Source organism: Salvia hispanica, chromosome 2 (assembly GCF_029641045.1).
Source record: "Salvia hispanica isolate PSC_SH4W2 chromosome 2, Shi_PSC_v1, whole genome shotgun sequence".
Lineage (NCBI taxonomy): Eukaryota > Viridiplantae > Streptophyta > Magnoliopsida > Lamiales > Lamiaceae > Salvia > Salvia hispanica.
In genome coordinates, this window is record NC_142693.1 from 10,191,714 (window position 1) to 10,211,464 (window position 19,751).

At 36.1% G+C, this 19,751-nt stretch overlaps 2 protein-coding genes, 1 long non-coding RNA gene and 1 pseudogene across 3 annotated transcripts; 3 read left to right on the plus strand and 1 right to left on the minus strand.

Annotated features, from left to right (window-relative positions):
- The first annotated feature begins 3,283 nt into the window (after positions 1 to 3,283).
- LOC125209730 (large ribosomal subunit protein P3-like) lies at positions 3,284 to 4,081 on the plus strand. The gene is made up of 2 exons (XM_048109318.1): positions 3,284 to 3,527; positions 3,764 to 4,081. The coding sequence occupies exons 1-2, from the start codon at positions 3,333 to 3,335 to the stop codon at positions 3,935 to 3,937; spliced, it is 369 nt and encodes a 122-aa protein (XP_047965275.1). The 5' UTR covers positions 3,284 to 3,332; the 3' UTR covers positions 3,938 to 4,081.
- A 1,391-nt stretch (positions 4,082 to 5,472) lies between these two features.
- On the plus strand, positions 5,473 to 6,478 carry LOC125186640 (3-ketoacyl-CoA synthase 7 pseudogene; annotated as a pseudogene).
- Positions 6,479 to 9,931: 3,453 nt separating this feature from the next.
- Positions 9,932 to 10,658, plus strand: LOC148931547 (uncharacterized). Its single transcript, XR_016135267.1, has 2 exons — positions 9,932 to 10,234; positions 10,381 to 10,658. It is a non-coding gene; the product is annotated as an uncharacterized LOC148931547 (long non-coding RNA).
- A 592-nt stretch (positions 10,659 to 11,250) lies between these two features.
- On the minus strand, positions 11,251 to 13,407 carry LOC125201833 (uncharacterized). The gene is made up of 10 exons (XM_048100095.2): positions 13,097 to 13,407; positions 12,951 to 13,025; positions 12,804 to 12,862; positions 12,577 to 12,712; positions 12,401 to 12,497; positions 12,165 to 12,330; positions 12,007 to 12,096; positions 11,783 to 11,937; positions 11,610 to 11,711; positions 11,251 to 11,542 (listed from the first exon to the last, which is right to left on the minus strand). Exons 1-10 carry the CDS (start codon positions 13,347 to 13,349, stop codon positions 11,413 to 11,415), a joined length of 1,263 nt encoding a protein of 420 aa, XP_047956052.1. The 5' UTR covers positions 13,350 to 13,407; the 3' UTR covers positions 11,251 to 11,412.
- Positions 13,408 to 19,751: the final 6,344 nt, after the last annotated feature.

Below are 19,751 nucleotides of genomic sequence, written 5' to 3' on the forward strand. Positions count from 1 at the left end.
AGTTTTGTCTCAACTTTTATGGGACGGAGGGAGTGCCATATTACTTGCATTTTTCTATTTCGGCTCATCCCAAACTACTTACGTTATTTCTATTTAAGTAAGAATCATGATACTCCCTCCGTCCCCCAAAATTGACAAAGTTGTATATGACACGAGTTTTAATGTGGAATTGGTAAAGTAAGAGAGAGATAGGAAAAAGTAAGAGAAAGGGAGAAAAAGATAGTGAAAATAGTGTCAGTCGATTGTGAGGTCCACATTATTAGTGGTGTGTGTTTGTTCAAAACTTTTCTTATTTAGACTTTATCTAATTTTGGGGAACGATCCAAAATGGAAAAACTAATCTATTTTTTGGGGGCAGATAAGTATTTAATTAATATATTGGTAATTAGTTAAGTGTTCATTATTAAGTGATTTCTCATTAGACTTAAATACTAAAAAATAAATTCTAGTTGCTGGAATGGTACAAATGGTACCATTGTTATGACTTATGTGTTCATTCACGACTTGTGTACCATTTGTAGCACATATAGGTAGATCATTATTGTTATGTGATTACACATAGCAAGTGGTTACACATAACAATCTTGGTTGTCGTAGATACTTCACTCACGAATTGCTGGAATTGCTTCCGCTACATACGTTGGTCTTCACTACCTTGCAAGAGGAATATGGTTTCATAAATCTTATAACTTGACCATTTGTGAAAAAACAGTATTTATCAAGAATGTTCGGTCACTTCTTCAACAATATGATTCTCCTTGCTCCGACTCAAGTTTGAGATATGAGGCTCCGTTTCATCAGAACTCAATGCCTTCCAATATGTCATTGTACGACAGTTGTTCATATATAAATACCTTTGTAAGTGAACTCATCGCCTCTGAACATATCCAACTTACTTCTCTCAACATAACTAACACGAGCATAAACAACACAACTAAAGATGAGTAGAAAAGATAGGTTTACCTCTTTACTCGTCCAAATGTCGCGATCCATTCTTTTAAATGGTGTATTAAATAACCATTTTCGCTAAGACTTAACTAACTACTTCATCCTACCCGGTAAAATTTTTCGACTCACATTTTTTTACCCATGCAAATAATTCCACAAGGTAGAAGTTTAGTGAAAAATGTAACCGGGTAAAAGCCTATGCCTTATATTGTTTGCCCATGAAGATCACCTGACCGGTGCAACTTTGACATAGATCCAACCTAGCTAGTGGGGTGGGGGTAGTGCTCTCTGGAGAGCTTTCTCACGCGTACTACGTTCTTGTTATTTGACTCTCCGAGCTCCGGTCTTAGTTTCAATTCTTCATCTATATACAAGAAATATATCAAAATGAGTTAAAAAGTAATACTCCCTCCGTCCCAAGGAAGATGACCCCTTTCTTGGGCGACACGGGATTTTATGCAACTTTATTTTGTATGTTAAATGGAAAGAGTAAAGTAAGAGAGAGGGGATAAAGTAGAGATAAAGGGGTTTCCATTTTAAGTAATGGGTCATCTTGATTGGGATAAACCAAAAAGGAAAGTGAGTCATCTTTAATGGAACGGAGGGAGTACTATCAAATGCACGAATTCTATGGAGGAAAATAGCAAATATATAGTACTCCATCCGTCCCAAAGTAGATGTCACACCTGGGAATTGACACGAGATTTTAGGATGTGTTATTTTGTGTGTTAGATGGAGAGAGAAAATAGTATATTTATATTAATATGAGAGAGAGATTTTTCTATAAAAGGAAATGTGACATCTTTTGTAGGACAAACTAAAATGGAAAGTGTGAAATCTACTATGGGACGAAGGGAGTATATATAGGTGTGATCAATTTCTAACTCACCTCTTAATTACTAACTACAACTAATTTAAGACCATAGGATTTTAGAGATCTAAAGGTCTATAAATTGTCATGTGTAATTTCGTTTTTCATTTTTTAATGTTAAAAAAAGAATAACTATCAAATTTAGGGTTTCTGATCGCTATGTCAATATAGTATATTAAACATATCAATACAACGCCTTGCGTATGTCAACACAATTTAGTATTGACATTATACACATTATGTTGACATATTATGACAATTATGTTGACATTAAACTGCTCGAAATCCCTAAAGTTGAAAAAAAATTTCAAATTTTAACATCGGAACATAGGCAAGTGAGTTCTCGTTAGAATTCTTATAAAATTATCTTTAATTTGATATATATTGTGTGAAAAAATAATTTAAATTGAGATAGTTATATGGATTTAAAGTTTTGAGATATTTTTTAAAAGTTAGTTATAACTAATTTGTTGTTAATTCACATAAATACTCTAATAATTGACATTTTTCGTTCACTATATTAATAGTATGATTTTGGCCCTTGATTTGAAGTGCTAATACTATTATTTAATTTTAGTTAACAATTTAATAATAAGTTGGCAATATAATATTCTAGGGGAGTGTTATATTGCTAACTCATAACTTAATTGCTAACTACAACTAAATAATAGCCATTAGATATTCAAATTAAGAGCTTAGATCATTAATCCCTAAATGTCAATACGATCAACGAAAAACGTTAATAAGTCCATATGATTAATTCCGAAAAATATCAATATGGGTATTAAAGTCAATTAACTAAGTGTTTAGTTATAACTTACTTTTAAAAGAAATCTCAAAACTTTAAATTCATATAACGTATATCAAATTAAAGATAATTTCATAAGGATTCCAACGATATCCTACATGCATATGTTCCGATGTCAAAATTTGAAAAAAAAAATCAAATTTTTTTTAATTTTTTCGTACAAGCAGAAATGTCAACATAATATATAAAATATGTCAATATAATACATGTATAATGTCAATATAAGCAATGTGTTAACATTCTTAAAGCATTGTGTTGACATTCTCAAAGCATTGTGTTGATATTTTCGAAACACTACATTGACATTTTCATCCAAAACCCTAATTTGAAGTTTTTTTTTATCTTTTTTTATTTTATTAATAAAAGCAAAAATTACACGTGACAAATTATAGACCACACATTTTCTAAAATAATATGGCCTTAAATTAATTGTAGTTAGTTATTAAATGATGAGTTAGCACTTGATCACTCTCCTAATATTCTAATTATCAAATTCTAGACGAATATTTTAAAATTAGGAAGGAAAATTTTCAATCTTGAAAATTGAAATACAAAATGAAGAAAACTGAGAAATGTAAATAAAAGGAGGTATTAAGGGTAGATGAGTCATTACGAAGAAAAACCCTAAATCGAAGCCCTTTAAAATCCAGTGCGGCAAAGCATTGGTGCATTCGCCTTCTCTTCCAGCAGCAGATCATCACCAAAATGGGTGTTTTCACATTTGTTTGCAGAGAATCCGGTTCCGATTGGTCGGCGAAGCAGCTCAAAGGCGACCTCGAGGCGTCGGCTGACTGCACCTTTGATCTCCAGCGTAAGCTCGTTCAGGCGGCTCTCTCCGTCGACTCCGGCGCCGTCCAGTCCTCCTTCTCCTACGTCACTCCTAAATCCGCTGTCTTTCAGGTTTTTCTGAACAAAATAACATCTCTCGTTTTAGGTTATTCTTCAAATCAATTGTTTGATTTCTGATCTGGTAGATCGACGAGTTGATTCAGAAATTTTATTATTGTGTTGTTTTTGGTTTTAATAATCGCTTTGTATGTTTGGTGTTGGTAATTTAGATATATGTGTAATTTTCTCTTAGATATTTGGCCTGGAGAATTTGTTACATTGTAATTATGGAGTCCTAATAAATGCAGGTTATTGTTGGAGGTGGATGTGGTGGTGGTGCTTTTGTAGGAGGTGGCGGTGCTGCTGCCGCTGCAGCCTCAGGTGGTGCAGCTGCTGAGGCACCTGCAGCTGCAAAAGAGGAAGAGAAGGATGAGGAAAGTGATGAAGATGGCATTGGAATGTCACTCTTCGATGATGAGTAGATTCTTTTATCCTTTCAATTGTTACAAAATCGTAGTTTTGCTCCAACTGGTTTAGGATTTATGGTATTTACCTTTCAGATATTAATCTTAGTATCATTTTGATCTTTTTAAGTTGGAATTATCTATGCAAAATATATTGCTATATGCTGCAGGTTTCTGAATTGAATCGAATTCCATGCAAATTGAACAGAAATATGCTCCCTTTTATCCCCCAATTAAAGAATCATTTTGCCATTTTGGATTAACCATGATTTATAGAACCATTTGCTTTATTCTACTTTCATTATACGTACTCCATATTCTACCAATTTTTGCCATTTTGGATTAACCATGATTTATAGAACCATTTGCTTTATTCTACTTTCATTATACGTACTCCATATTCTACCAATTTTTGCCATTTTGGATTAACCATGATTTATAGAACCATTTGCTTTATTCTACTTTCATTATACGTACTCCATATTCTACCAATTTTTTACACTCACTTTCTCTCTACTTTTCTCTACTTTTTTTTTTCACAAAGTTAAACAATTTATTTAAACTCGTGCTAATATCAAGTGCTCTTTGAATGGAGGAAAGAGGGAGACACTCCCTCCGTTCCATAGAAATAGAAAAATATGGTTTATTATCCATAGAAAAATATGGTTTTATTATTATGGGATGGATGGTGTGGTTTATAGCTTGAGAAGCTTTGAGGTAGATTTTGAAAATTACTACTCATAAAGATGTGCAATCCATCATATGATCTTTAAAGATCAATACAAGTTATCTCTAGAGACTAGAATGAGGACTCCCTCCTGCAATATTTGGAAATTGGTATGGAATTTTATGTAGTGTTGTTTTTTTGAGTTAATGAAGAGAGAGTAAAGTAAGAGAAATGAAAATGTAGAGATATAGTTGTTTTCATTTTAGGATATGTTTCATTTTTAATAAGACAGTCTAAAAAGAAAAACGTTTAGATGAAGTAAATGTTTACCTATCTGTTGTTGTTGTGTTGCCACATCACTTATTGTATCATTGCCAAAACTAGTCGTCCACCGTCATCGCATCACCTTGCGTCTACATACAATTTTAAGGAAAAGCGCAACTTTCAGATCAGTTCGGAAGGCCAACCAAAACCAATTGTTTCGTCAGTTTGGTTTTCGATTGGTCATCCAAATTCAGTTAATCAGTTCAGCCAAATCTTTGCTTTTTGGTTCTGGTGGGGCCGAATTGAATAGAGACACCATTCAATCAAGTTGGCATGTTATATGCAATCTAACTATTTGTTCCAAGAAGAAATCACAAACGAAGGTAGAAAAGAAGAGGAAAAAGGTTTCCAGTTTGATACGAAAACAAAACACAATGTTTAATAATTTTGCTTGCTCGACGCATATAGTAACAGACAAGAAGCAAAATGCATGATACCAACAAGCTCCAATTTCGATGCATGCACTTTTCATGATCAAAGTAGTAATCCCATTAACCACAACTAATTTATAACATAAGACCGATCCAATCTGCAGAAAACTAAGAATTTGCATATGGAGAAAATGTCTATTACCTCTGCAGACACAAGTTGGGCCAACAGTATCTCCCCCTTCGCCTTCTTCTCAGTATATGGCGTAGCTATTGCTATTGCTATTGCTTTTGCCATCACCTCGCTGTTACTTGTATACTTCTTTTCTTCCTCCAAAACCCATCCTATATACCTAATAGACTCCTGCTGCCACCTACCACCTCCTAATCTTCGCGCCACAGCAGCTAACTACATAGAACACTTTGAACTATGTGCTGCACATGAGAGAGAAGCTATCGACTTCTAAACCAAGATGATCAAAAGATCAGGTATTGGTTGTGAGGCATGTCTTCCTGTTTCAATACATCAAATCCCACCTGATAAATCTATCAGCTGCACCCAAGAAGAAACAGAAACAGTTCTTTTCACGGTTGTGAAAGACCTCCTCAGCAAGCAAAGTATCAACCACAAAAGCGTTGACATTCTAGTAACCAACTGTAGCATCTTCTGCCCCACACCATCCATTACAGCTATGATCGTAAACAAGTTTGGGTTCAGAAGCAATATCAAGAGTGTTAGCCTCAGTGGAATGGGTGGGATGCAGTGCTGGCCTTGTGGCCATTGATTTAGCGAAAGATCTTTTGAGAGTACAAGGAAACTCACTGGCTTGGTTCTCAGCATGGAAGCAGTGACCCCTAGCGGCAACACTTCATCTTCTTCTGTTTGGTACGAGTTGAGCTATCTGGAGGCGAAAGGCAGGATTAGAAAGGGTGACCGGGTGTGGCAAATCACATTTGGTAGTGGCTTCAAATGCAATAGCACTGTTTGGGAATGCATATCCGAACTCGATCATAACATCCGAAATGCTTGGTCAAGTAGCATATATTTGTACCCAATTCAGATCCCTGATGTAACAGATCACTAATGAGCCCTTGATGCCTGCTAATCTTTTAAACTTGCAATGTTTCATTATTCATAGATGCAACATCAATAGAGATTAGAAACACCAGAACACCTTACGGAAACTAAAAGTCTGATAGACAATTAATTCTAAGATGTTTTATCAAGCATACTATCTTGGAATTAATGTATCATAAGATATTTATCAAGTCATTACAAGTCAAATGTACATTGTACAAGCATTGGGTGCTCTAGAGCAAGACACTTAAGAACTTTCCCTTTGCCATCTAACCTAGTGCTCCCAAAAGTTTTATGCACACACACGCACATATACACACACACCCACACACACTAGTTGACCTGGCATCGCTCTCTGAAAACTTTATTTTAGCAATTTATAGTTCTGCAGGCATTAGACACACGCTAGCATCTAATATCCATATGCAAAACAATCACACAGGTGCATATTTGTACATACACAGTTGTGCACAAATCAATATGTAATGGTGCATAGTTTACTGTACTTGGTCCAGAATCTATCTTATACCACAGATGCATGAGAGAGATTCTGAATGGATCAGTGTCAATTTTAGTTATTGGACTTGATGCAATTATAACATACTGTACCAAAATTTGTGATAGTTACAGATGCTAAAAGAAACAGAACTACGCTGTGCTGTGTGGAGCAGTGTCAATTCTGCTTATTGAACTTAAGCACATGCCCTTTCAGTAACTATAGACAAATAGCAACAAAGGGAAGGGCCAGGCCGCCAAGTAGTGCAATTCACTCTTTGTTTTAGACACAATTTTGATACTCTCATCGGCATTGAGTTTTGAAATACCTTTCATGCTGGCATTACTAAAAAGGATGTGTTGTGAAAGTTGATCAGTTTCACAACTACAAAGTAAATAAAGTATGACTATAATAACTGTAATGTACAAACAAGCCATTCTATTATGCAGAAACAGTTAGAAGTATCACCAAAAGATGGAATCTGATATTTATTCCAACATGGTGTAAATCCTAATATATAAAGTTATCTTTAGCATCTATATCCAGTTGCAAATTTTGAATAAATCGTCTGGGTTTAAGTTCTTTTACGCAGGAGAAGATAAGGGGAAGACATGTAATCATTGTCCTTGCTGTGATACCAAAAGTTGGTCTGATAAAAGAAACTGTAGTGTTCTCGCCGGTTAAGCTTGCTTTTTAGCTTCTTACTGGAACCCAATTAAGCCTACAAAATCAACTTTTTATCATATATTACCTGTGAAAACTCCATAACGGCAAACTGGAAGACTGTGTTAGGGATACAACCGCAAAATGTAGACTCTATATGCTTAATGGAGTTTCATCTGGGGTGCTCCAATATACTACTCCCTCCGTCCCACATAATTCGACCAGTATTCCATTTCGGGTCGTCTCACATTATTTGTCCCACTTCACTTTTACTATTTTTGGTAGTGGACCCCATATTACACTAACTCATTCCTTCTCACATTTTATTATAAAACTAATATTTTAAAAGTAAGACGCATATCACACCAACTTTTTCAACTCACTTTCCATTAGATTTCTTAAAACTCGTGCCGGGTCAAAGTGTCCCAAATTATCAGGACGGAGGGAGTAGTATTCAAGGGAGAAACACTAGCCAACATAAATAAGATATTCCAAAACAATTACTATTGCATACTAGATAATTGGTTCCAAGGTTTTCTTGAAAAAAAACACAGTAGAAGAAAATACCGGTAATGCTGAAAATTAATTTTCATGAGCAGAACATAAACTAAATGGAAAAGTCTATAATTGCTACAATGAATTCCAAGAGACATTGGTTCCTAAAGTTAGCATATTTTAAGCTACATTTATTTGGAAGATCATATGCCCCTAAATACAACTTGTATATCAGACTGACGTTAGACCAAGTGTCTTAGATAAAATAAGCCATGGAGCCTTAAGATCTGATGATTCAACTAAGATATTAAAACTAGAGAGTTCTGCAAAAGATTTAAATTTAAGAATAAGAAACGATCTCCTTATTAATTTTAAAATAGTTACAAACTTAGGTGTTTCTGTTAACATTCTCAATTATATGGTTTCTTATGCTTTGGGGCTTTGTAGTTATTACAAGGGAAATTCCATTTATCATCTCGAGATAAAAGCCAAGGGTCAACGTGTCTTCTTTTAGCTACATCCCGGAATGTCAGTTTTAGTACAACACGACTTATAATGCTCACATTGCTAACTATAATTAGATGATAAATGATAGACATTAGATCTTCAAATCAAGGGTTGAATCATTCAATTTCATTACAGTGAAAATAAATGTCAATTAAGGTATTTCTGTTAATTAATAATAAATTAGTTATAATTAACTTTTTAGAAATATCTCAAAACTTTTAATGCATATAACTATCTCATTTAATTATTTTTTCATACAACATATATTAAATTGAAGAAAATTTTATAAGGATTCTAACAAGATTTTACTTGCATATGTTCTGATGTCAAAATTTGAAAAAAATCTTGAATTTTCATATTTTTCAATAAGCAATTTAATATCAACACAACTATCATAATATGCCAACATAATACGTATAAAATGTGAATTCATAATTGTGTTGACAAACTCAAGACATCGTATTCATATGTTTAATACACTATATTGACAGTTTGATCTAAACCCTAAATTCAGTACTTCTTCTTATCTTTTTAAATTTAAATAATAATTAAATGAAATTTCACATGAAAAATTTTAGACCAGTAGATCTCTAAAGATCTTATGAGTTATGACCTCTTATTAGTTATAGTTAGCAATTTAGAGAGAGTTCACTACTTAAAAGTTAAAAATAGCTTACAATGTCAGTGTTAGTTTCTGACATCATTTCCAAATTTTAATACTCCTCCAGTCCTATAAAAATATGGTCATTTGAAATTGTACGAGAATTAAAGCACAATTAATAAAGTAATAGAGAGATAAAGAGAAGGATAGTTAAAGTAGTGTTAGTGGATAGTGAGACCCACATTATTATTAGTGTTTAGTGAGTTGAAATGATGAGTCATGGTGGTATAAGTTGTAAATAAATTGATGTATATGGGTAATGAGTTGAGGGCAACTTTCCTTAAATGTAAATGCTCATATTTTTATAGGACAAACGAAAATGAAAAGTGCACATATTTTTATAGGACTGAGGAAGTAGTCTTTTTCTCTTTCTTGGCGGTCTCTACATCTATTCTAATACTCCTTCTGTCCCATAAAAATAGGGACTTTGGGGATGACAAAAGTTTTAATGAAATTGATAAAGTAAGAGAGAGAGAGATAGAAAGAAAAAGTGATTTAAGTATTGTTAGCGGAAATATAACCTACCTCATAAGAGATAAAAACATGCCAAAAATGGAAATGAGTGGGATTATTGGACCCAAGTTGCTTGACCAATTACTTACTGTAAGTGTCCCGATTGACACTTGTCGCTCCACTCAGATTGTGAGCTTGAGCTGTTGGATTCGGGGTGTGCTTCTTTTGTGAGGGTACTTACCCGATGAATCTTGCTCTCTCTCAATTTGGTATGTTCACTTTTCTGAGTTCTCTCTCTAGCAGCTAGGGATTTCACTCTCTCTCGCTTCTCTCTATGGTCACTCTCTGGTTGATATTGAGTGTTCTGACTGGTGCAATCACTAGCAGAGGCAACCTCTTCGGTTACCTTGTGAAATCCTACCCTAGATCTGACTATTCTGGTCCGATCAGTTGAGTTGGAGGTTATTCCTCGGTGGCGTTCTGACCGTTCTTGTGAGAGTTCTCTTGTGTATACTTGAAGGTTCCAGAGTTGGTCGTGGTGTCTAGTAGTTGGTGAAACTTGCGGGTTTCTTGTTCTAGTGTTGCCCACGGTGCTCTCTTTGGGTAAATTGGTTGAGATTAGAGGAAGTTGTTGCGTGCAACCTGAGCCACCGTTCCTTAATCTTTGATTTGCATGGAGTTTCTTGTTTGTCTTTACTCGTTCCTCTTAGGATTGATTATCTTGCCTACTAATCACCTTTAGTGTGCAGGTAGTTGCAAGGGGTGAATGGCTTGGAGTCAGAACCGGTCAAGGTGTCTGATTAGTGCTAGGGTGCTATACCTTGTAACTGGTTATTTGTAACTTTCGTATCTTGTTGCTACTTTTGATTGTATTTGGTCTGTTCTTGAGAGATTGACCATCTCTCTTATGGTGTAATCAAAAGAGGTCTCGGTAATGGTAATGGTAAATAGTGAATCTCGAATGATCTGATCCTACATTATTTTTGTGGGCAGTCCAAAATGAAAAAAGAAGACTATTTTTGTGGGACGAAGGGAGTATGATTCTATCGCTATAAACACAGTGACTCTTCCTTCCTTCTCCCCCATCTCTCTAAAAATGATAGAACAAGAACATCATTACGAGTACTCTCTTCAATTTCCGCCCCCAGCATGCAACATTTATAAAGCGTCCGGCATCAGCGATCCCCCGCTGGATGGGGGCTTGTCCCTTACTAGTTCCGTCACCGAAAAAAAGTTAGTGGAATGCGGGTCCACTTTATAAATTGGTTTTATAATAAAAATGTGAGTATAATGAGTTAGTGGAAAGTGGAGTCCACTTACCAAAAATGAAAAAAGTAAATGTGGACATTATGTTATGGACTGACCAAAATAGCAAATATGGACATTATTTTGTGTATGGATGGTGTACGTGTTTTATTAATTTTCATGATTTAAAATGCCTACAGGCTTAAATTGTAAAACCTCAACTGTTTACTGTTGAGAATTTGTTGTGCCTATATATGGCAACACAAGAAACTTTCCTTTATCACATCCGATCGTATCACTTGAGAACTGCATGTTTATGCTCATTATTAATTGTGCCTTGTGCAGAGGGGGAGGAAGCAAAACGGAGGTTAGAAGAAACAGAAAATGGAGGAGAAGATTGATGTAGTGACACCATTATCCTTGTTTTTTTTAGGAATGTACTAATTGACAACTTAAATAGTCTGATGTAATAGGCATTTGAATTGTAACTTGATTCCAGTGTGGTGGATCACGCTTGTTTCTGCGGAATATAAGCTCTACCCTTTATGCTTACTAAACTTGTTAAGTGGTTCTTCCTCCCAAGAGACATCGACGAGAGGAAGCTGATATTCGTTGGGTTTGAGGGCCAAAGCAAAGTCTGGCAACGTTGGAGCTGTCTCCATTATTCTACAACATCCAGGGAAACAATCAATGTTCTGCGCTATGAGTATGAAGGTATGCGAGTTGAGCTTACTTTTCGTGAGAGAAGAGATCCCTGTTGATTCGCACCTTGCTCGAAGTATCCTTGGGAATCTTTTCAGACAGAAACTTGATAGTTCCCCAAAGGGGAGGGTTCCTGAGAGATTGAGATGAGTAGAAATGCAGTATATATTTAAGAAGAGTGGTATTAGTTAAGTAATCAAGTACCTTGATACAGGAACAGATAAGTTAAAAGCTTCAGCAGTTCTCTTGCTCTCTCTGAGATACTCGTCCGCTGCTTGTAGAGCAGCAACAGCCATTCCATGAGACTTCTCAGTATTTCCCTCATCAAGAATCAAGCCATGATAGTAGTAAGCAGCAGCCTACATGGATCTTAGATTATAACTTTGTTGAACATGGCTTACTATATAAAAAGCACAAGAAAGAGATACCTTAGCTTCAATATATTTCCACTTGACAAATAGCCTATGCTTTTCTCCCCAACCATTTGCTAGTGGAAGGTTCATGATGTTATCTTGAGCCTATATACATGACACAGTAATTAACACAGATTGGTGAGCATTAAACTGGTAATGGAAAGATAAAACACCTGCTGCCAGTACTTGACCATCTCACATGCCAGTCTCCTTTTGACTGCCAATGTTGCCTTGCTATTCTCAATTGCAAGCCCAAGTTGGATGTCCACACCCTGGCCAAGTGCTTGGAGGCAAAGTGCTCGTAGAACTCCTTCAGCTAGGTCCACGGGAAGATTTCTCCTTGGCACATAAATAATTACGAGAGTGTGAGTGCGAATGTGATGATTTTAATAGCTAACTTATAATTTACCTCAGTTCAATCGGCAAATGTGGAAGAACATGTCTAACACCACAATCAAGATATCCTGCTGCCTTCAAGAATATGTCAACAGCAGATCTTCTGTTCTCTGTTGGAAAATGATAGAAATTTCATTTCTTCTTAATAACAATGCAAATAAGTATGTTGGTATTCATTGAAAGACTAACCTTCTGATACCTTTGGCTGAAACCCATCAGTGGAAGTTCGTGGAAGAAGCAACAAATTGGCTTGCGATAATAATAGCGTCGCCATAAAGTGAAGAACCGATAATACTTCGTACCAAGCGCTATACATTGCGGTTTCCTGGAGATATGGTAATGGATAATGAGAAGGGAATAATTAATCTTGCTAATTCTAATTATGGAATGGACACAAGTAGAAGGTGCAGATGGACCTCCAGTTCATCCTCTTGATTAACCCAGGAAAATTGTACTTTGTGTTGCAATGGACTGCCTGCATAGCATAGCATAGTTGAACAAATTAGTAGGGTAAGAAATAATAGTACTACAAGTTAAGAGGATTTGTCAATATGATCAGTTACCATCTTTAACCAACCCCAAAAGGACTGGCAGATATTCTTCGAGCGCCTTAAGAAGATCACGCAATATGGATCTTCCTGCAAGCAACAATATTAACTTGAGAGAGAGAGAGAGAATGATAACACTGAAACAAGAATACGAAAAATACCATGCTGACTGGCTGTTCTTCTTCTGGTTCTTGTAATAGTTGGAGCTTCATGCCCTGCCATAACTACTATTCTGTTTCTAAGAGCTGAGAGGCGTTCGACTGAACTTTTAGTTACATTATTTCCCAGTGACTGAGCAAAGTTCACGGCTTTAGGGATGCGTAGGCCTGGAACAAACACAGAAACCTCCCCGATGTTTGCTGGCCGTCTCCTGTTCTCACCTATGTCTTTCGTTGTTGATACAAAGCATCCCATTTCCTAATTACAAACCAACAAATACATGTGAAGTTTATACTAATATTATGGAGAGGAAAGAAACATCAAAATGCAATTGGAGAGGTCAATAAAGAGAGACTAACTCAATAAATGACTACAACAAGCAAAGCAGTTGGAAAACTCACGTGTAGAGCCAGATAATGCCAAACGGTAAAATTAATGACGGCAGATAAAAATCATACATACATAGCTTAGTCAACTACTCAAATTTCATACCCAAATTGAGGCCAGAGCAGGAGAAAAGTACTGACAGGAAAAGCATGAACTCTCGTGCTTGCTTTTTTTTTTTTTTTTTTCACACCTGCATTTGCTTACAACTCTTAAACACCACCGTTCTTGCTTTTTGCAATTTTTCTCATTGTCCTAAGTATTTTTTTAATTGACATTGCAATTAAAATACAGCTGATGGCTTGATGATAAGCGATACGATTTTTGGGAATAAATAAAAGAGTTAACTTCATTAAGGGTTCACGGATTAATAAAAATATTAGTAGTGCTCCATAAATTAAATTATCGTTATATATATGAGCTACTTTTTCATTTTTTTTTTACTTTTTTCAGAGCCAAAATGCCCCTATATGGTATTCTAGTCTTTATATCCCTTCTTTAATCATTTAAATAGCACATTAGTTTATCCATAATTTATAAAATTATTTAGTACTTTATTCCTCTTTTAGTATGCAAACCCCACATTCTACCGACTTTTTATACTCACAATCCAATATAAAACTAATACTTTAAATGGGTCTCACATTCCACTCAATTTCTCCTTTTATTTTTTTTTATAAAGTCAAATAATTTCTCAAAAGTCGTGCCGAGTCAAAAGGGTTCTTTAAATCGTGGACGGAGGGAGTACGAAAATACGGCATGAGATAACATTTAAACCACCCTTATATCACCATATACATATCATTGAAAAGAAAGGAGTTTAAATAATAGAGCCTGCCTAGTTTGCATACTTCTTCAACTCGACTTTCCATTCCGGCTATAAAATAGCGTGCAAGAAAAACACTTTAAAGAACATAACATGCGAAACAAAATAAAAGACTTTAAGAAAATAATTCATTTAAAGAAACAAAGCACGTATCTTATATGATATTCATTTACCGTTCGATCTTATTTTTTTGGAAATTCTAAATTTTTTTGGTGATTGTTGGACGCCGTCTTCATCTTCCTTCGATATTTTGCCGCTGCCCAAGACGTCGCGGGCGATGTCGGCCGGCTATTCACAGCTTCCACTCAACACGTTAATTACTTCGGCCCAAAACATACAGTAATTGATGCAACAAATTCCCTTATTCCTTTTTACTTAATTTGGCCCAAGTAAGCAAATTAGACACTCAATCCTTTAATCAATCCCATCGGCCCAAAAGAAACAAATACTCCCAACCCCAAATTCACAAAATGAGGACCATTGGTCCCCCTACCTCTCACCGTCGCCCAGCACAGCAGCTGCGCCATCTTCTCTCTATCTTACATCCGCCACCACCGCTCTCTGGCTGCCTGGTTCGCATCACCGTCAAATCTAGCGCTGATGTCCCTCCTTCGTGAAGTGGCATCAGCCGCCGTCTCCTCTTCTCTCTCTTTCGTTCACTGCCAACGGGATTAGCGTCATCGCAGTCGCGCTGCTATTTTTTCTCGCTGGCATTGTCGACTGCTGCCCGTCGTTCCCAGCCCCTTACCACCGTTGTTGCTGCTGTCGTCGTGCTGCTGTTTGCCCTCTGCTGCAGCTTGAGTTCGTGTGGGTTCGCGGGACATAACTGCTGCTGTTTGGCAATTGCAGCCGCGAACGAATTTCGTGGATTGAACTTCTAGTCTTGATTGAAAAACAGCTCCTTTCATTCTCTGTGTTCTCTCTTCTACTTTTTTATATTTGGACGTGAATTGTGAAGTGAAGGAGTTGTGATCATGAAAAGAAACTGGAAATTTGTGTGTGAAAGTTGTCAGGCATTTAACAAGAAGTACTAATAGGGATTTAAATTTGACAATTGAATTTGTGTCCTTTTATTTGCAGATTGTTGAATCAGGAGAAGAACAGGCGCCACTCTGAGGAGGAAAATTTGGGCTTAAAACAAGAAAATATTTGAAGCAATATACTATTAAGTATTTGATGAGTTCACATAAATTATAAATTGATGTTCTTCTGTTAGGCTCAAATAAACGGCTATCAGGAAAAAAGAATTGGGCTAGCGAAAATAAAATAATTGTTAGGCCCAAAAGATTGTCATTTGATTTGGACAAGCATAAATATAAAGGAAATTTCTCTTGCTCGATAATAAAAATTTAGTAGTCGAAAATAATTAAGGATTTAATGAATGAAAAAAAAATCAGCTTGAAAAAAAATTCAAACTTCTTTTGAGAATAACTAAAGGATAGAAAAAGTCGGGTGTTATGAATTCATCTAAAATTTTGGTTCTGATCCAATTAAAATATACCAACAATTGATTAAATAATACTACCTCCGTTCACGAAAATTCATCCTTGTTTGACCGGGCACGAGTTTTAAGAAATGTAATGGAAAATGAGTTGAAAAAGTTAGTGGATTGTGGGTCCTACTTTTATATATTAGTTTAATAATAAAATGTGAGTAGGAATAAGTTAGTGGAATATGAGGTCCACTACTAAAAATGGTAAAAGTGAAATGGGACAAATTTTGGGGGACGGACGGAAATGAAAAAATGGGACAAATTTTCGTGGACGGAGATAATATGATTTGTGGCTGTGGCGTGACTGTCTATTGGCCTGGATAAGTTTTTGTGGTTGTGACGTGGCTGTTCCGGGGCTATTGTCCACCACTGTGGACACTCTAACGTTGCATGCATGGTTTTCAAAGCTGCAACCTAAAGTGAAAAGTTTTGATCATGAATTTGTACGCTGATTCCTTTAAAACAATACAAACTGCAAAATTATGCTATGTGATGATGTTAACCTCATAAACGATCGGATTGATTTTTTTTATAGATAAGAATTTCCAAATATTTTAAAAGATAATAATTTCCATTTCCAACTGGATAACGTCGTGACCATCTCATGCAATACTAAATTTGTAATACTGTGTTGGGGGTTTGCTTAAACTCTAACCCACACAAGGTGCTTTTAATTTAAAAAAATGAATTTAATTTATAATATAGTATAGCTACTTAATAACAGAGAATAATTTTTTTTGAAATAAGTAGAAATTTTAATAATCAATCCTTTTCGATTAGTAAAAATTTGACTTTATCAGTAATTTTTTTTTGGAAAGAATTGAATCAATTATTTAAGACTAAAATTCAAATTTGGTCATTTACATTTACTCTAAATTTTTTTTTTTTTTTTATTTACATCAATTTTGTTACCTTTTGGTCCCAAACAATATGTTCTGTTAACCTTTTTCCGTAAAACTTAACGGTCAAACGTTAATTGACCAAATTAATCTTAACTATCAATGTAACAGCCCGAATTTCTAGGGTATAATAAATACGACAACTGCTACTTAGACGAACTTAAAGGCGACAAGAATGAAGACTAGGGTTTCATTTAAAGAGATTTGACCAAGTGTTTAATGAACTATTAAGGCAAAAGTCAACGGCTTAATCACGAAAATCAAGATTTAATAGATAACATAGGCTAAGCTCAAAAGTCAAGGGTTTATTGTAACTCCAACAAAACGCAATATTTCACAATATTCCAATCTGAAGATATAAGTTCAAACCAACCAAAGATAAATAGTTTCAAAAATTCAGCGGAACCAATCCAAGAGAAAGCGGAGCCATGTATGAAGACACGACTACACTTAAAGTTCCAATAATCCATTTTATTCGATTCAACTGTCTCAACACCACCGACCGCCCGTCGCCGCTCAACCTGCACATAGGGAAAACACATGCAGGGCTGAGTATTTTAAACATACTCAGTGGACTCATGCCAAAACGTTTTATAGTTATGCCACCCTTACCATAGTGAACTCGAGGTTTAGCATTTAATTTAAAAGATAGCATCGAGTATCACAAAAATATTTCATGGACTAGCCAGTCAAACAATACCTCCCATTTTCTCATCAATCAACAATATCATGGTGCGACGAAGTGTGACCAGACTTTCGCCCACGAGACCAGCCGACTAGCAAGGATGGCTCCCGATCTCCCGTGTACACTAGCCTGATAGGTTTTGCAGCCCTACTCATACCCGAATTCGTTTATATAGCCCTATAGCCTAATGGAGCGCATTCTCAAACTAGGCATCAGTGATGCACTTTTTATTTGCACTATAAATACCTGCAAGTATACAGAGTAGGTATAGTATAGCAAAAGGTTAGTACCGGGTATCGAACACAGGGAAGATGTACACAAAGTGTCTATCTTCTACTAGAACTCAATTACTATCTGGAGAAACAAGAATTTTTTGTAACTTTTTGAAAACAGTAAATATTAAAAACAGTAAACAACTAAATGCAAGCAAATCACGGAGAGAAAAGTATAGAGATAAGGGGAATTCCAGGGATGTGCTTTCGCTTTTATGGTTATACAAATTCCAAACTACAATACCCTAGCACAGTTAATACTTTGAAAGGACGAGTCACCTAGCTTATGCTCATGCGATACAAACGTTGATTACTAACATTAGGGTTGTCAATCCTAACACGTAACTCCAAAAAGCTCCTAAGACCCTTGAAAAGTCCTCACTCTCAATTAACAGTGCCGTTTTAAAGGAAGCTAACTGTAGTGTCTATTAAGTGGATCTAACTCGCTAGAACTCTGTCACAGTTATGAAGCAAGTTGTATTGAATCATACATAATTGTGTCACTCAATTATGAAGCATCATGATTAACTTAGGGAAGAAACAAAGTAAAAACAAAACGGATATTAAATAGAAAACGGAATTGTATAACCAAAGTTGCTACTAACACATCCCTAGAATCCTATGAGTTTAGTTACACATGACTGAATAAACTAAAAACATAGATTGAAGGGAAAACAATCTGAACATAAAACTAAAGCAAATAAAACCCGTAGGTTGAATCCTTATCGTTCTTGATGTTCTTGAAATCCTTCTTCAACTCCTTGCACAATTGAAGTACTCTAGCTTTTGATCTCTATGAATGTGTTCTTGTTGTGTGAAAAAAAAACACTCTTTTGATGAAGCTTGAGGTCCTATTTATAGGGGAAGATTATTCATCATCATAGAAGGAAAAGATCTTCAAAATTTGGTAAATCTTGGAGCAAATCTAGGGCTGGTCGGATTCACCGCCTTTCTCCGGCGGGTCGCCGCACCTTGGCCGGCGGTCGCCGCGTTGGAGTCCAGAGACTCTGACCCTTCGGTGGCGGACCGCCACATGTCCTCCGGCGGTCGCCGGGCGAGACTCTTCTCCTAGCGTAAATTTCCGAGGCGGGCCGCCACATAGCTCTGCCCGCCGGGCGCCGGCGGTCGCCGTACAACTTCGCGGCGGTCGCTGGTCGCCGTCTGACTCCAGATTTCCAGACTATGCGTTTTTACTCCCCTTTTCGGCTCAAATATGCACATTTCTCACAAAACACGTCAAAATACCAAAATGTATAGAATATGCAAATAATGGACATGTAGAGTGATTTTGATAACAAAAACGGACCAAATAATGGCCTTAAAACAGTGCAAAATCCGGGCGTATCAATCAGGCACACACAATAAATATCCAACATAATCATAGGCATGACATAACAGTTTAATCCACCCTTATCGCTCCACTTTCATATATTTGCAACATAAGAGAGAGTTAAGAATAAAGCCCACCTCGATTTCTAGGCCACAAGTATGTTCTTCTTCTTGTTATCACTCCGTGAACGCGAGTTCTCACCTTTAATTTATGTATTACAAGTAAGTCTCAATCATGGATCAAAATCATGCATGTTCCTCAATCATGGATCAAAATCATGCATGTTCCTCAATCATGGATCAAAATCATGCATGTTCCCACGTTTCCCTTCTTCCCCTCGATTAATTGTTAATATCATCATCCAAAATCAAAGTACGATTATCATATCGTTTTTTATTCGCACAACAACTCCAGATTTATCATCAAATCGTGTCACGCATGAGTGCTTCAAAACACACCCACCCACACACACACACAAACACGCACCAACACACACCCACACGGTTTCACACACACACACACACACGTGCATCCCATTCATCAATTAATTTCCCCTTCACTCATTCTAAATGCATGTGGACTCAAGAACACCGATTGATCGGTAGAAGAAGAGAAGATCAAAATAAAAATACATTTTCAAAAGAACAATCGGTAGGAAACAAGTAGGATCTTGATTCTTCAACAAATTCTTGAATTTTAGCTTCAATTCTTCACACAAGATGAAGAAATAATGAAGAAAGTAGAAGAAAAATTTGAGGGAGAGTGGAAG

Bases quoted from the DNA above. Each gene is read 5' to 3' on its own strand.
- LOC125201833 (XM_048100095.2), bottom strand. From the start codon at position 13,349: ATGGGATGCTTTGTATCAACAACGAAAGACATAGGTGAGAACAGGAGA. The intron at 12,498-12,576 runs GTTAGTCTTTCA...ATTTTCCAACAG, and splicing joins TCAGCCAAAGGTATCAGAAG to AGAACAGAAGATCTGCTGTT. The intron at 11,712-11,782 runs GTACTTGATTAC...TCAATCTCTCAG, and splicing joins TTATCTGTTCCTGTATCAAG to GAACCCTCCCCTTTGGGGAA.
- LOC125209730 (XM_048109318.1), top strand. From the start codon at position 3,333: ATGGGTGTTTTCACATTTGTTTGCAGAGAATCCGGTTCCGATTGGTCG. The intron at 3,528-3,763 runs GTTTTTCTGAAC...TAATAAATGCAG, and splicing joins CTAAATCCGCTGTCTTTCAG to GTTATTGTTGGAGGTGGATG.